Source organism: Tinamus guttatus, unplaced genomic scaffold (genome assembly GCF_059628265.1).
Source record: "Tinamus guttatus ecotype Peru unplaced genomic scaffold, ASM5962826v1 Tinamus_guttatus_pri_ptg000215l, whole genome shotgun sequence".
Classification (NCBI taxonomy): Eukaryota; Metazoa; Chordata; class Aves; order Tinamiformes; family Tinamidae; genus Tinamus; species Tinamus guttatus.
The window spans coordinates 3,557,740-3,572,854 of NW_028288749.1; the positions used below are offsets into that span (position 1 = coordinate 3,557,740).

At 55.8% G+C, this 15,115-nt stretch overlaps 1 protein-coding gene across 1 annotated transcript; it reads left to right on the plus strand.

The window, feature by feature from the left end:
• Positions 1–10,890: 10,890 nt before the first annotated feature.
• LOC104569009 (protein FAM163A) lies at positions 10,891–12,646 on the plus strand. Its single transcript, XM_010215960.2, has 3 exons — positions 10,891–10,976; positions 11,297–11,411; positions 12,139–12,646. Exons 2-3 carry the CDS (start codon positions 11,319–11,321, stop codon positions 12,541–12,543), a joined length of 498 nt encoding a protein of 165 aa, XP_010214262.2. The 5' UTR covers positions 10,891–10,976; positions 11,297–11,318; the 3' UTR covers positions 12,544–12,646.
• The last annotated feature ends 2,469 nt before the right edge of the window (positions 12,647–15,115 follow it).

The window sequence follows — 15,115 nt, forward strand, 5'->3', positions numbered from 1 at the left end:
GAGCAAGCGTAATTTAGCTTGTGTCCCGCAGGAGTGGTGTTTTGCATGTGATTCATAGGCATGGAGAGAGATGCTGAGTCTTCCCGGCCTCCAAAAATTGCATGTAATGTAGTTCTGGTGCCAAGGCTGCTCTCAGCCCGGGACTGTGTGCTATGCTGCAAGGTGGTTAACTGCACTTGCTCCAAGCATGGCTGCAGTGCTGGTGTTCTATAAGGAGAGTATTTGCTGAAGGCCACAGAGAGAAAAATGAGTTTCATGACCCTTTTTGGGGTGATCAAGGGTCAGGAATTACTCTTTTAGGAAGCAGCTGGAGCAGGGTGTTGCAGGGGAGAGGTGCTGTGTGATAGACCTGTTGATGGTGCTTTATATGGAATAAGTAAATTGATTGAACAGATGACTTGAGCTTAACTAGAAATGCTGTTCTGAAAGAGAATTTTCTTCTTCGTGCAAGGTGCAAAAGCATTATTTATGCAGTTCCCTCTTGGTGTTGGGTTTATTAATGCAGAATAAAGCTGTGAAAATGTAAGCGTGATGGTTTTGAATGCTGGGAATGGAGGTGGTTTGCTTGGTGCCTACCCTGTGTTCCCCTGGGCGTCTGGGTGAGCCCCAAGCATGCCCAAAGTGTGATACTGCTTCATTGTGAACCACGCAGAAAAGCTCAAAACAGGGTTTAATACTTACATTAGAATGGATAACAGACTAGCATAAAAGTTGTAAAAGCTTGGGGTGAGAGGTCCAAGAGTTTAGGAGGAAAGATCAGCAGAGCTCAGCAGAGTCAGGGCTCAGGGAGTTGCCACAAGCTTGTTTGAATGTCACTGTGGACCACCTGCATGCGTGCAATGGGTAGGAAAGAGAGGCGTTTTGTGTCCTTCTGGACTCTGAAATAAGGGGCAGGGGCTCCTTGTTCTCTAAGTAAGGCAGGCCCTGCTGGCTGGTTTCCAGGCGGCTGAGATCGGGCAGATGGGATGCAGGCAGGAGGTGCCGTCTTCCACATGCTCAGTGGCTCCGCCGGGCTCCGGTGAGGGCGCTCCCTGCAGAAGAAGGATGTTTCGTGTCTCTTCCTCTCTGGAAAGCTGGCTTTTGTGGCCATTGCTACCCATAGGGGGAGAATGGCATCTGGTAAGGAAGGATGGGAATGCTGAGCTGAGCAAATGGGTCTGAGTGACGGTGGCTTTTGGTGCTGCCCCAAGGAGAGGAGGAGGGGAGTATCCTGGGCATAACCATCCTCTTGCTGGGGTTCATCTTGAGCTAATAGGACACAGGACCTAAATAACCTCCAGCAGTAACTTCTCACTTATAGCCCCTTGGTATGATGCCCAGTTCTGGCCTCAGTGCTGGTGTGGGGGGTGGGTCGTGGAGCCAGGCTAGTGAGGGAGGACATGAGGCAGGAGAAAAGTAGGGCTCTTGCAGATATTTCAATGCCCCTGATTCCTCCCATCTTCTCATTCGTGGCCCTGCGCCCTCATTGTGTGGCTTGGCTCCATGGCTGCAGTCAGCACAGATCTGGTCTTGGGGACCTGGCTGACCTAGACCTTATTGTCCCAGGTGCCCGCATCCTTCTCCTGCCTCATGTCCTGACTACTGGACCAACCCAACAGTTGATGGCAGCTGCCACCATGCTGTGTCTGGGGACCTGAGCGGGCGGGAGAGGGTGAGGCAGGGCAGGGCAGTAGTGGGGGCCCCATGTGTCCTCGCTGCCCAGCGTGTGGGAGGGCTGACATCAGCATCATGAGGCGGCACTCGGGAGACGCCCGTGCTGGGAATGTGCTGCTCCAGCGCCTTTTCTGCTTGCTTGCGGAAATGGTTAATTAGCGTTGGGGGCCAGATGGCTGCAAGCTGCTGCTGCCGGGGGGCTGGGGGAGGCCATGGGCCGCTGCGAGCGTCAGCCCGTGAGCGCAGCGTCAGCGAAGCCCTGTGACGTGCCCCTCGCTACAAAGTGGCGTCTGAGCCCGGTTCTCCTCACGGCTCTGTTCCTTGCTCCTGTCTGTGAGATCTCAGGGGCTTCCAGCTCCACTTGGCACCCGGGACCTTTTTTCTGAGGAACTGATAGACTAAAAATGCAGCTGTCTGCGTGGCTCGGAGGGCGAGGGGTGAGGTGTCGGGGGAGAGATGCAGCCCAGAGGTGGCTGCTGGCCCTTGATGCCGTCTGCCCCCACTCGCCTCCCTCTCCTTTGCTCTGGCCCCACCAGGCTTCTCTGATGCTCCTAAAGGGCAGGAGGTACTTTTCCAGGGGGTTTTGGCCATTTGCATGTTGTCTGCCAGCAGGGACTAGTTTTTGCCACATCACCAAACCCTTCCTCCTTGCATGATTTTCCTCTGTGGTCTGTCCTGTACCCAGGAGTTAGGAGGTGAGCGCCCCCTTCTGTGACGGATTTTCTCCCCTCCTCCTGGTACAGCTTGGATCACGTTTCTCATCCCTAGCAGCTCTCTGTTTGTACATCCCTTGCTCGAGGCGGTGCAGAAAGAGGAAAATGCCTCAGGGAGCAGAGTGCCCGTGTGCCCAGGTCACCGAGCCTGTATCCTGGCAGCTGCACGTGTGGGGGCTTCTGCTGGGGGTGCCATAGGGAAAGGGGGCGGCTGGGGCTGGCACTGGAGTCTCTGGCATCGCTGCCTGGCTACTATGATGCTTGTATCTTGTTTGGTCAGGGTTTTATTTTTTTTTTTTTGGTCTAAAAAACTCTAAGCCAATCATTTTGGAAGCCAAAGCCTTTATCTTTGTGTGTTGCAAACACTTGCGTTTCAGATGAAAATTGAGTCTTTTCCTCTTTTGGGAAGGGGTAAAACGGCATTCAAGCCTGACCGGGATTGCTGCATGTGACCCGCAAGTAACTGCTTTTCTTTCCTCTGACCTGGAAGGATTTCTTTTTCCATTTGGCAGGAAAAAGAGAAAAAAAAAAAAAAAGAGAAAGCACATTGTCAGTACAGGTCACTGCAAGCAGGGTCTTGAGCTGCAGCTATCGTTTTAACTCAAGCACTCTGCTAAAAAATAAAAATATCGACTCTCGCAGCTCCCAAGCATATGCAGTGGTCACTGGAGTGGGCCTTTTTCTCTTTTAATTGTTTTTTCAGTAGAAAGCCCTGGTTTGCCCTGCCTGCGCTGAGCTGGGAGCTAACAGCTGCCGGGGCAGGAGCTCAGCTGAGTGCCTGTGGCAGCCGCTGCACAGAGAGGACAACAGGCCTGGGCCCCTTCAGGGAGCAGCCCGTGGCCTTGGTGTGTCCCAGGAAGGTCCCTGTGGATCTGGCCACCTTCCCCCTGCACTGGGGCTCACCTTGGAGCAGGGCTGGACGTTTTGGGCAGGATGGTGAGCGTTGGGTGGGATGGGTGCCCATGTGGGGCTAAGCTGCTCGCTACAATGTGAAGGCTTCGCTGCTTCCTCCTGCTTCTCTGGCCTCCCCTTTTTCTCCCGTCTTTGTCTCCCCTGTCTTCTCCCGCTACAGCAGCTCCCACAGGACCAGACTGGGATCCCGGTGGTATCTGGGCGCACCAGGGCGCAGGAAACCCAGGCACCTGGGAAGGGGCTGCAGCATGGTGCATCCGCAATCCTCCCCGGGTGCGTCTTGGCGCAGGTGCGAGTTGCTGGCCAGGCTTCTTGCTCGCAGCGTTTCGCTGCGTGCGTCTCCCCTCACGGCCCTCCCCGCTGCCGCAGCCGAGATGGCTCTTTTCTGCTTCAGGTCTTTACAGGCTGGACCTGATTGCAGAGGGGTTGCGATCTCACTTGTGCTTTTAATCCCACGGCTGTCAAGCTCCATTAAGAGGCTGGGCATCATCTGGCTACCTCTGGGGCTGGGCTCCCCCTCGCCCAGCCTGAAATGAGGACAAGCCTGGGCGCTGCCAACGCAGGCATGGGCCGCAGCAGTGGGAGTGCTTAAAGAGACATCGTGGCCACAGCCCCTGAGCACTTCCCTGGATGCCCAGGACAACATCGCCCCCCTTTTCCTGTTCTGTCGTTGGCGGAGGCTCACGCCCTCTGACTGCAGCTCCCCAGGGGCATGTTTCCTAGCCCCGCTAAGTGAATGGAGCTGCTATGCCCGCAGCAGTGCATGGGGCTCTGCCGAGGCCACCGGGGCTTGGCAGATGTCACGCGTGCACTCTGGAGCGGATCGATGGCATGCTCGAGGAGGCGTGACTCCCTCCTAACTGTGGTAACCAGGCTCCTCTTGTCTCCTGTCAGCAGGAAGACGGACGCAGGGTGGTCGCTGCGGCCGAGGCGCAAGGTCGTTCCTGTGGGCTGGTGCCCTCCCATGCCACTTGGCATCCTCATCTTGAGCACACCAGGGCTGCAAAGCCCCCTTGTGGAGCAGACTGAGCCCGGCCCTGGGAGATATGCTGCACCACCATCAGGTGATTCCCTCCCTCCTGCAGCTGCCCTGGCCTCTGCTAAAAACGAAAATAGGGAGTAGAGTGGGACAAAATAAGAACTGTCAGTGCTGGCAGGGCAGCAGTGCTGCTTTGCCTCCCGCGTGGCCCTGACACCTTGGGAGCACAGAGCCACCTGCCTACGCAGGAGGCAACATATTGATGTTTAAAGCTCAAGCGCACTGGTGCAAGGTGCAACAGCGCAAGGGCATCTGCAGGCACGATCCCCAGTGTGCACATACGTGCTGGCCTCTACTATTTTGCAGCTTTTGTTTTAAAACTCTTTGGCAAACTCCTCCTCGGCACTGCAAAGCAGCGGCCGGGCCTCTCCGTGGCCTGGGCCGCGTGCGGGCGCTGAGCAGCCATTTAGCGGCGCATCAGGCACTTAGGTGCCGCAGCAGGCGGCAGCCACTTATCTCTTGCCTCTCTTTCATAATTCATCTCATCCTCCCGTTAAACTCTCAAAGCCATTTGCATCCAAACAGGCTATGGCTCCCTCCCCACTGTTCGAGCTGGGGGAGGAAGCGGTGTGCCTGATGTCCCACAGCTCCGGTTGAGCCTGAAGTTGCGGCCTGGACCTGGAAAGGAGTTGGTGACAGGTGACCTCGGGTGGTGCGGGGTGATGGAGGATGAGATGGGTGTTATTTCCTCCTGAACTGCAGAGTGTTCTCGGCCAGGAGGAAAGGATCGCGGTCGTTGCTTGCTTAAAAACAGGGAAACAGAGGCACGGGCAGCTTGCAGCCTCCAGCTTATCCTCATGGTTTCAGGTGTCCAAAGCTTCCTCACAGCAGAAGAGTGGCCTGGTATGTTTCACAGGGAGACACATGCGTTTCCCTGCGCACTGAGCCTCGCTGGGCCTGTGCGGCTGGGCCGAGCTCCTGGCAGCACCTGAGCGCCGCAGGCCTCGTGCACTGGCAGCTGCTGAGCACTGAGGGCGGCTGTGCCCGGCGCAGAGCAGAACCTGGGCTAATGGCATTTGTAGAAGATGCAGGGGTGGCTTCACATCCTGCTCCCTGGCTCATCCCTCACCAGCTGGGGCATTCTCTGGCTCCTTGGGACTCCAGCCTTGTCCCGGTGCTGAGGCCAGGGGGACACCGGGCGGGGGGGCTGCCGCGGGGCCCTGGTTTTCTTTTTTTGGGGGGGAGGGGGAGGGCTGTGCTCTCCCACACAAAATTGGTAAGAATTTTTTAAAAAGTTAATAAATCAAAAAAGCAAACTTGGGAATCAGTGGTGCTGAGGGCACGTGGGGAAGACGCGCCTCGCCCAGCGCCGCTCTCTTCTGGGGCTCGTTATTAATAGCGGTATCACCATCCTCCTCCTCCTCCTCCTCCTCCTCCTCCTCCTCTCCGGTCCTCCCCTTCCTCCCCCCGCCCGCCGCAGCGCTGCTGCCGGACTCGCCTCGGCTGCTGCCTGCGACGGCCCCTCTCCTGCCCGGCCCAGCCCGGCCCGCTTCGCTTCAGTGCTTCCCAGTCCTGCCGGGCCGCAGTACCCAGGTACGGTGCGGTTGCCCCCGCGGGCCAGGGGTTGCCTGGGGCTGGGGGAGGCAGGAGGGTCTGGTCCCTTCTCTTTCTTTAGCCCCTCTTCTTTCTCCTTTCTTTCTTTATCTGTTTTTCTTTTTCCTATATGTTTTCTTTTTTTTTTTCATTCTCTTTGCTTTCTTTCCTCTCTCTCTCACTCTCTCCTTTTTTTTTTTCTTTCTCTCCAGTGTTATGTTTTACTTTCCAACTTGCCGCGTTTTATTCTAAGCACCCGTTAACTCTGGGCGCCTGTAGGGCTGAGCCCTGTGGTCCGCGCTCCCCATCCTGCACTTCCCACGGCTCTCGGCCCACCTAAGTTTCCCAAAGTGCCGGGCTCTGCCTCTCACCTCCTCGCAAGGAGCCCAAAGCCGCAAGGGCCCCGTGGGGCTGCGCGGCCCCAGCCCTTCACCCCAACCTCTCTGCTGGAGTCATGGCTGCCCTTGCCGAAGCCAAGGAAATCAAATCCTCGTGTTTATTTGCAAGGATCTCTGTTTTATCTCTGGCTGCGCCACAGTAATTAAAGGAGACCTGTGCTCAAGTTATCTGCCTGGCTTTGATTTCTCTTAAGGTTATCCTGAATGATTTTATTCCCTGAAAAAGGGTATGTGAGAACATTTAGTATTTTCAGCCGGATGTTCTTTTTTGCACGTGTGTGGGTACTATTGATTGCCTTTACAGCAAAGAGGTTTTCTGATGTGATGAGGAATATTCCACCCCACTGAAGAGAGCTGGATCATGGGATCCTCCATGTGCCCCAGCTGCCTCACTCCTGTGCGATGCCGATTGGGCTATCGAGCTGGTTTGAGCTGCTGGTAACCCCTTGCTGTGGCACTGGCAGGATGTGTCAGGCCGGACTGCACTTCCCAGGGGAGGGGGAGAAAACTCTGCTGCTAGGAAGGGCTCCCACCTGTTGAAGAGCCAACAGAGGGTGTCAGAAGTCAGCTCCTGGTGGCTACGGGAGGCAGCAGAGCAGGCAGCAAGGCCGGCCCTCGCCTCACTCCCCATTCCTGCATCTCTGCTGAAGTGTGAGATCCTACCCCATGTCCTTTCGAAGCAGCCGATCTCAGACCAAGGAGGGGCCTGAGCGTGACTGAGAGCGCAGACCTCCGCTCCGGGTGAAAGGAAACCGGCTGCTGAGCATGGCCCTTCGGAAAGGCCTTCTCCCTGGGGAAAGGTACAAGGGCAATGCTTTGCATGTGCAAGCGGAGACCAGCAACCCCTCTGTCTGTTGGGAAGCATCAGCACAATGCTCTTGGGAGAGAGCAATGAAAAGACTTGGAAATGGCTTTTTTTTTCCCCCCCTTTTTCTCACCAGGTACTCGGGGCAAGTCCTTTTTGAGAAAGGCAATAGAAATCAGAAGTCAGGATAAGAAATAAGGTCAGGCTGCACTGGTGTTCCCTGCTCCAGCCACCTCTCCGCCTCCCTGCTCCAGGCTGCCTCTCCCGCACATCTGCTACGAGAGCAGAAATCGAGCCCCAGCGTGTCCCCCTGCTCTGACCTTCCCGGTCACTGTTTTGCCACCTGGACGAAATGTTTATGAAGGTTCTGTCACTGTATCTTTCATGGGAGCATTTCACATGTCATTTGCCCATGACATTGGGTGATTTCACGCCGTGTTTTTCATGTTTTTGGCTGATGGGTGCACAAGCATGACTGCCCCATCCAGCCGTGTGTGACTGATGCCACTTGTGTCTGCGGGTGGTGCCAGGGGATGGGTGAGGTGAAGGGTACCCATGGGCAGTCTGCGTCTCCACCACTTTTTAAACCACATAGAAAGAAAAGGCGTTTTTGTAGCAAGCCCCCTTCTCGCCAGGTACATCTTGGGGCTCTTCCATGTCTGGCTCCGGGCTGCTTAATCCACAGACCCGCTTCCTGCCTTGTCACTCTGGTCACGCTGTGCCTCTTTGCCCCGGCTTGTGATGTGGTTGTGCTGGCGAGGGGGGCCAGAAACAGCAGGATGGGTCCTACAAGGAGCCCGTGGTTGGGGCTTTCCCCTTGCTTGGTGGATAGGAGCCCCATGGAGGCTGGCACAATCCATCCATCCACCAGCCTCACAGCAGGTTAAGAGACCTGCACAGTTGCAGCCCGCGTGGTGCCTGACAGAGCAGGGGGAATGGCAGTGTTTTGGGGTCTGGCACCCCTGTGCTCGAGGCTAATGGCACCACGAGGAGTGCAGCGATGGAGCTGTAGGAAAAGGCTTCTGCCCGCTAATTGAAGCAATTAGCGGTGTGGCTGAGCGCTACCCAAGGCAGCCTAAGCAGATGGGGCCCGATCTCTACTGGCTTTAGTGCAGTAACACCTGGAGAGCCCGCATCCTCCGGCCACTGTTCGTGTCCACCTTGTCACTCAGCAAGTGCTGGTGGTGCCAGTGCCTCCTGCGGCAGCCGCCCTGGGGTGGTGCTGTGCAGGGCCAGGTGCCGGGGCCTCCTGCCTGCGATTCACCTGAAAGTCCCTGAATTTCTGAATTTTGCCCCCGTGATGTAGGGAGAGGGCAGGGCTTGGGGCAGAGGACACTCTCGAGGAGGGTCAAGTGAAGGAGTTTTTCCACAGGAAAAAGTCTGTGCAAGGGGAGGGGAGAAGTAACAGAGGAAGAAGTGAGTCTGTTTTTTAGAGGCTGGCTGCATTACTGCGATCTCCAACCCTGGCTCCAGAGCCGGCACCTGGCCCTGCTGTCTGGTCCCATTTGACAGAGACAGTCTGTCTCCGCAGCGCTTTTGGGGAGGGGAAGGTCTCTCCAGCGCTCCCGACCATAGTACTGCCGCACGTGGGAGGCTCCTCTCTGCATATTGCTCGGGCGAATGCAATTAGGCTTTAATGAGTCATTAAGATAAATCTCTGTTTATCCTCTGAGCAGCCATGCCGGGAGGATGCTGACAGTTGGAGCAGCAGGTCTTGCATCATGCCCAGGAGGAGCCTTCGTGCTCCTGTGCTTCCCCCGGCGTGAGCTGGGGCCGCAAGGGCCTTGTCCATATCCGTGTCCCTCTTCTGTGGGGAAGACTTCTGCCGAGTGCCTTCCCAAATTGCTCCGGCACTATGGGAAGGGAGTATCAGGCGGGGGCTAAGGAAAGGAAAGGGCCTTTGACCTATCCCTGATGGCCATCCTAGGGAAGCTTTTTGAGGCAATAAATGAGGTTTTAATACAGAATGACCTGGAAGGGTCAAGAGGTGTGTGGGGCAGTCGTGGCCCTGCATGTGGAGGGGAGCATGCTGAGCACGGAGGTAGGCCAAACAGCTCTGACCCACTGTGGGCTGGGACGAAGATCCCACCAAGGGACGAAGGCCCCTGTGCAGGGAACTCAGGGGAGAACTGGGGGGTGAGTGCAGGGGGAGAATTTTGCCCGCAGTGACTCAGGGCTCCACAAGAGGACTCGAGCTGCTTCGTGGGGCTGCCCCACTGTGACTGATCTTGCCGTTCACGTCGTGCTCATGGTAAAGATATGCTTGGAGTTGCTAGGTCCCTTAATAGGATTATCCCAGCCAAAGAGCATTGCCTGTAAATTCCTTTGGTGGCGACAGCAAGGAAAGCAAAACTGAGAGCAAATCCCATCTCCTTTGGGTGTGTTCGGAACAAGCCGAACACACAGAGGGGAAGGGCCGGCAGGAGCATGGATGCTCCTGGAAAATGGCCCTGGTGGGGCTGGGAGCAGAGCCACTTCCCTGAGAGGAGACAGGGTCAGGCTTCCCTAGCATAGGGCTCTTCCCAGAGTGCTGCTGAACTTGGTGGTGTTTCTTAGGGTCCAAACTCATGTAAAACTCGCAGAATAGCCAGAAAAGAGGCGCAGGAGAGGGGCAGGATCTTGATGGCACGCAAGGCAGGGCAAGCAGCGGGGAGGGCATCATCGCCCTGCAAGGCCGGAGCTCCGGGTGCATCTCCTGGCTGCTCCGCTCCCCGTCACCGGCTAATTGGCTGCTGCTCTCAGAGTGCTAAATCAAATCACGGCTCCCACAAAATGAAGTTTTCTGGATGCAAGCGGCCGCCTGCAGCATCCGTCATGGCCTGACTCGCCGCGCGCGCCCGTGCTTGGGTTAGCAAAGGCCAAATCCAGCCTCTCCTCCCTATTAGTGGAGCTGCAGGGGGGATGCGATAACTCCATCATTCCCTCCCCTCGGCATTTTGGGACACAGTGGAGCTGTAACGAGGCACGGGAGCCGAATGCATCCGTCTCTATTATTAGCACTGTGTCGGGTCTGCTGATGGATGGCAATATAAGCCAGGTTATGGTTGTATTGATTTCGTGGGTGTGTTTTTTTTTTTCTTTTTTTTTAATTTCGCGCGGGCAAGAACCTTCAGGAGGAAATCAAATCTGAGCCATCCTCTCTGCCTCCATATGGTAACTTTCCAAGAGCTGCGCATTGATGCAGGGTGGGTGGCTATGCTCCCAGCTCCTCATCCCTGTGCAAAGATCCGCAGCGCGTCTCTCTTGTGGGGTGCCCCCCATTCGCAGCAGGGACGGTGCCACTGAGCGCAACGCTGGGGCCGAGCACCTGATTAGGCAGCTCTGCTCCATGCATCACCACCTCCCTCAATCAATTACTGGCCGTGTGCAAGCACCTAATTAGATCTGGGCAGCCAGCAACTGGCTGGCGCTGGGGTCCTATCAATTAGTGCTGCTGTGGGGCAGGCGCAGGGCTCCCTAATGAAATGTGCTGGAGCCAGGCGTGCCGGCACTTCCCGGGGTGACGGGTGACACCTCCCTTTCCCTTTCCTTTTCCCTTTCCCACCTGTCCCTGCAGGACCACCTGTGGCCACCCCGGCCGTCTCCGCAGGCCTGGCGTGACTGTAAGGCCGCCTCGGCTCTTTTCCAGGTAAGAGCAATCTGGGATCCGTCTCTTTTCCAGGTAAGAGCCATCTGGGATCCTGCCACACACTGAGCATTCCCAAGTCAGGTGGATGTCACCCTCCACAGAGCAGCCCAGTGACGCCTAACGTCTCCCTCCCTGTTTATTGCAGGTCCTCTGGATCCCCCCTGCAGAAACCTTGTGCGGGAGCTGGTCTGCAGCGCTTCCCATCACGGACCAAGCGAGCGGGCGCTCCAAGCTGAGCCTCGGCTTCCCCCAGGGCCACAGGCTGCTAGGTTCCCAGCTGTGGGGAGGCAGGAAGGTGGGTGAGATGCAGGTGTCCCAGCAGAGCAGCTTCTGTGGCTGCAAGGGAAGGGTGCTCACACTGGTGGCTTTGGCTCAGGTGTCCCCTTTGGTGGCACCAAGCGTTGCCTACCTGTGCTGCACACAGCACCGGCTGGGAGGAGAAGGGCCCTGCCATGCAGCCTGGGCACCTGAGGGAGATGAGATCTGCGCCATGGTCATCACCGTCTCGGATTGGCCAAGCTGGTGGCTGCGTGGCTGGAGGCTCTCCCAGCCATAGGGTTGCGCATAGTTGGTGCCCGGGGTGGGTGATGCCTGTCTCCTTGCCCTGCCCTCCAGAGTTTGATGGAGAACCGGTCGGATGACAGCGGGAACTGTTGTTATCACCGGGGGAATCCTAGCCACGGTGATCCTGCTGTGCATCATCGCCGTGCTCTGCTACTGTAGGCTTCAGGTAAGCAGCCCCGTGCCTCCCTGCTCCTCCCGCCGAACCGCTGGTGTGGCAGGAGGCATTTTCCACCCCTGTGTTCACTGAGAGCTAACGTCTTTCCTGGCTCCGGGCAACTCTCCCCACTATTCTGAGGCTCTGCAGCACTTGTTAGTGAGGGTGCAGGCCTCGCTAGGTCTGTAGCACCAGATGGAGAGTTTTCCCCCCCCGCCCCCCGCAGCTCCAACAGGGAGGCTTTCAGCAGCAGCAAGCTGCAACCTCTCTCTTTTTAAAACTTAATGCGGTGCTGGTGCTGCGCAGCAGTTCTCTGCCGTGCTCCCCATCACACGGGTGTCAGGGGTGTTCCCAGCTGGCACGATGCAATTCCAAGCTTTCCTGCTGCGCTGCACACGGGGCAGGCCGCATCCTCTCCAGCTGTGTCCCAGAGGGCTGGGCTGAGCCCCCTGCCTGCTGCTGCACGGGCCCCACTATCAATTGGGCAGACCGGAGCAGCTCTATTGAACAGCAGGGGGTTTCCTTGGCGGGGGGATGAGACCAGCTATTTTCTCGCTATTTTGCTTTGTGGGTAGGCAGAGCGCAGCCTGGCCTCGCTCACGCTGCAGTAGCCAAGTGTAATAGATAAGGCTGCCTGCTGGTGTCGCTCCCTCCTTCTCTTCCTCGCCCAGGGTGGTTCCTGGGGTGGAGGTGGCTCTTGCCTCTCACTTTCTGGTAACAGCCTTTCCCTTGTGCCCAGTACTACTGCTGCAAGAAAGATGAATCTGATGAGGAAGAAGAGGAGGAGGAGGAGGAGGAGGAGGAAGAGCCTGATCTTCCTACTCACGCGCATCTCGGCATGTGCAATGCCTGCAACTCTCGCGTCGTGGACGGCCAGGGCAGCCCCGCGCCACCACCGAATGAGCTCAGCCAGCGAGGCGCTCACAACTACTGCCCCACGTGCTCACCCTATGGCTCCCCCTTCTACATACGGACTGCTGACATGGTGCGCAACGGGGGCGAGCGCATCACCTATGCGCCCGCGTGCTACAAGGAGATGGGGCAGCCCCTTGGCATGGCGGCCCTCCAAGGCTACCCGGTGAGCCGCCACGGCATCCTTCGCGAGAGCTTCCCAAACCCGAGGGCTGTCAGCACGGAGGTGTAACCACCGTTGTCACTCTCACAGGGTGCTTCAAGCAGGCGCCCGCTCGAGGGAGGGGGCTTTTCACTTGTATTTGAGGGGGTTCGTGCAGAGAGGACCCCGTAGTCCAGGCCAAGATCAGCACAACCCTCTTGCTGAGCTGCCCAGCACTGCTAAGCTCATGGGTAAGAAGATGAGAGACGTCCAAGGGCAATGTTAAAACAGTCATCCTTGAAACCATAATAAATGTAATTACTATTCTACTCTGTCTCCTGAGAGGACTTGTCTAATGAGGGCTATGTACAGTACAAACTAACCAAACTATCCAAGACTTGCCTAACCTTCCGGACTTCCCGAGCCTAGAACCAGGTCTTTGGTGTCTACATGAAGCAACCCTACCTGCTACTACCCAAGGCAATTCCCACAGCCTCCGGTACAGGTGAACCGAGCACCTGCAGCAACACTGGGAGCCGCCACCTCCAGCAGCAACAGCAGCAACAAGGTGGAGGGAAGGAGAGAGGTGGAATGCCAAGTGCTCCAAATGGATGGAAGAGCAAAGATTTGGATCATACTGCATTAGTTTCCATTAATGTTTAGCTTTCCTATTAGAAGTAAAATAGGATGCTGTCTCCCACCTGCTTCAGTCTTTACACGAGCTGAAGAAGCTAAAGAGGAAAGGAATTTGTGTAACTGCAAGGGGACGGCGAAGCTACTCAGGTAGGCTGATGGACACAGGTTGATCCTTCTGCTTTCACAGCCCCCGCACCTTTTAATACTCACAAGCTTTCTTAGGAGTCATTTTAACTCGGGCCAGGAAAAATGTCAAGATTTCACTTGCGCGAAGCATTGCACCTGTGAGGAACTGCTGTCTCCACCACCTTCAGCCTTCAAAGCCCTCAGATTACCCTGACATTTCTGGCAAGCCAGAAGAAAGATTGTGTTCAGGAGAGTGTTCAAATCTGCTTTTGCCAGCAATAGAGGAGACCTCCCAGGTCACTCTTGCTCCTTTGATGGCACTGTGGCCTCCAGTGGGGCACCTCTCCTTTCCTTTCTGAAGAGGATGCAAGACCTGAGCCTGGGTTCATTGGCACTGTGGCCGGTAATGACAATGCGACCAGTGACTCTGTCTTTCTGCAAAAAATGAATGTGGGAAAGTTCCTTCTTCCTCCAGAAATCAAATTAGGTGAAAAATTACTGAAAAGGCATCTCCGTCATTCACAGGCACTTCCATAGCAACCAAAGCAGGATGGCTCTGCTGAGCACTTCTCATTCATGATAGCAAAGAGGGATCTGGACAGCAGATTCCCGCAGCTTTACAGATGTTATGAGAAATAACAGCAGAAAAATGACAACCCCACTTTTGCGACATATGGTAGGACTGCTCAGAAATATGAGTGGGGCTTTTTTTTCACTACTGCAGTTTTGAATTTGGCTTGATGCTCCCAGAAGGATTTGGACTGACCAGTCTTAACTTCCCTATCCATGTGCAGCTAGATAGGTCTCCGTATGAAGGCACATGTCACAAGAGCCTCAGTCACCCAGCGTTATCAGGCCGAAGGTTACCTTACACTTCAGACTGGTTCATGCCTTGCTTCCTCTGCTCAAGCTACCAGAAAAGAGGGAGCCAAGTAAATACTATGAGGAAGGTCCTTGTAAACCCAGTTTTATCCAGTCCCCCTTTTACCCTGCTTTTGTCTCACGTTATTCACCATCTACCCCATCTCCAAGGCAGAAAGACACTAGCTCATCATCCTGAGACTCGGTCCCGAGGCTGTGTTTCTCCTACAGAGTCTCCTCCTAGTCTCCTCTAGACACTGACAGCAGGGCTTTAAATGTTCTCTCACATTGCAGGCAGGCATGAAGTAAAAAATCAGAGTGTAGCAACAAAGTGCACTAGCTGGTAGTCTGTAGCTGCTGCTGCTGCCCGTCCAGACAGTACTCCCCTGGTAATGTAGTCTCTGACCCTTCTTCTTGGTTATCTCAGTAAATCCTACCCTTTCCCTTTAGGGCATCAGCCCAGCTAGGTCTCCACCCCGCTGGCAGCCACAAGCCCAGGTGCCGCAGCTCCCTCCCGCACCGCTCTGCCAGGCAGCACCATCTCGGTCACGGACATAGAGCCCACTTGAGGACACTGCGTGTCCAGGCATCCGATTCTACCTCTTGGTGCGAAGCACAGCTTCCTACCGCCACGGCACTGTGGGCTGCGCCACTGCCTCGAGAAAGTGGTGGTAACACATAAGGCTCTTGTTTCTGCGGGTCACCCTTTTGGTGAAAGGCTTCTATTGCCAATCTTCTCTTGGAAGGCAACTGTATCATCATCATCATCACATGCAAACTGAGTATAACCCGTTGCCAACTAACAAGGTGCCAAGCCTGGCAAGGCAATTCCAGAGTAGCTGGATGGCCAAGATAAGGATTAACCTCACAGCCAATATATAAAACGATTGGCCTGGCATATCTACACGTGAATGGGTGAGTCTAAAAGGGCAGGAAATGCAGGAGATCCCAGTGTGGAATCCCTAAGCTCTAAGGGAAGGTGGGGGAACAGGAAGGGGGGAGGAATCTCAGATTATCTTTTTCCACGTCACATTTCTCC

Excerpts from the sequence above, each read along its gene's own strand:
- LOC104569009 (XM_010215960.2), top strand. The coding sequence starts at position 11,319 with ATGACAGCGGGAACTGTTGTTATCACCGGGGGAATCCTAGCCACGGTG. Across the intron at positions 11,412-12,138 it reads TCTGCTACTGTAGGCTTCAG|TACTACTGCTGCAAGAAAGA; the intron begins GTAAGCAGCCCC and ends CCTTGTGCCCAG.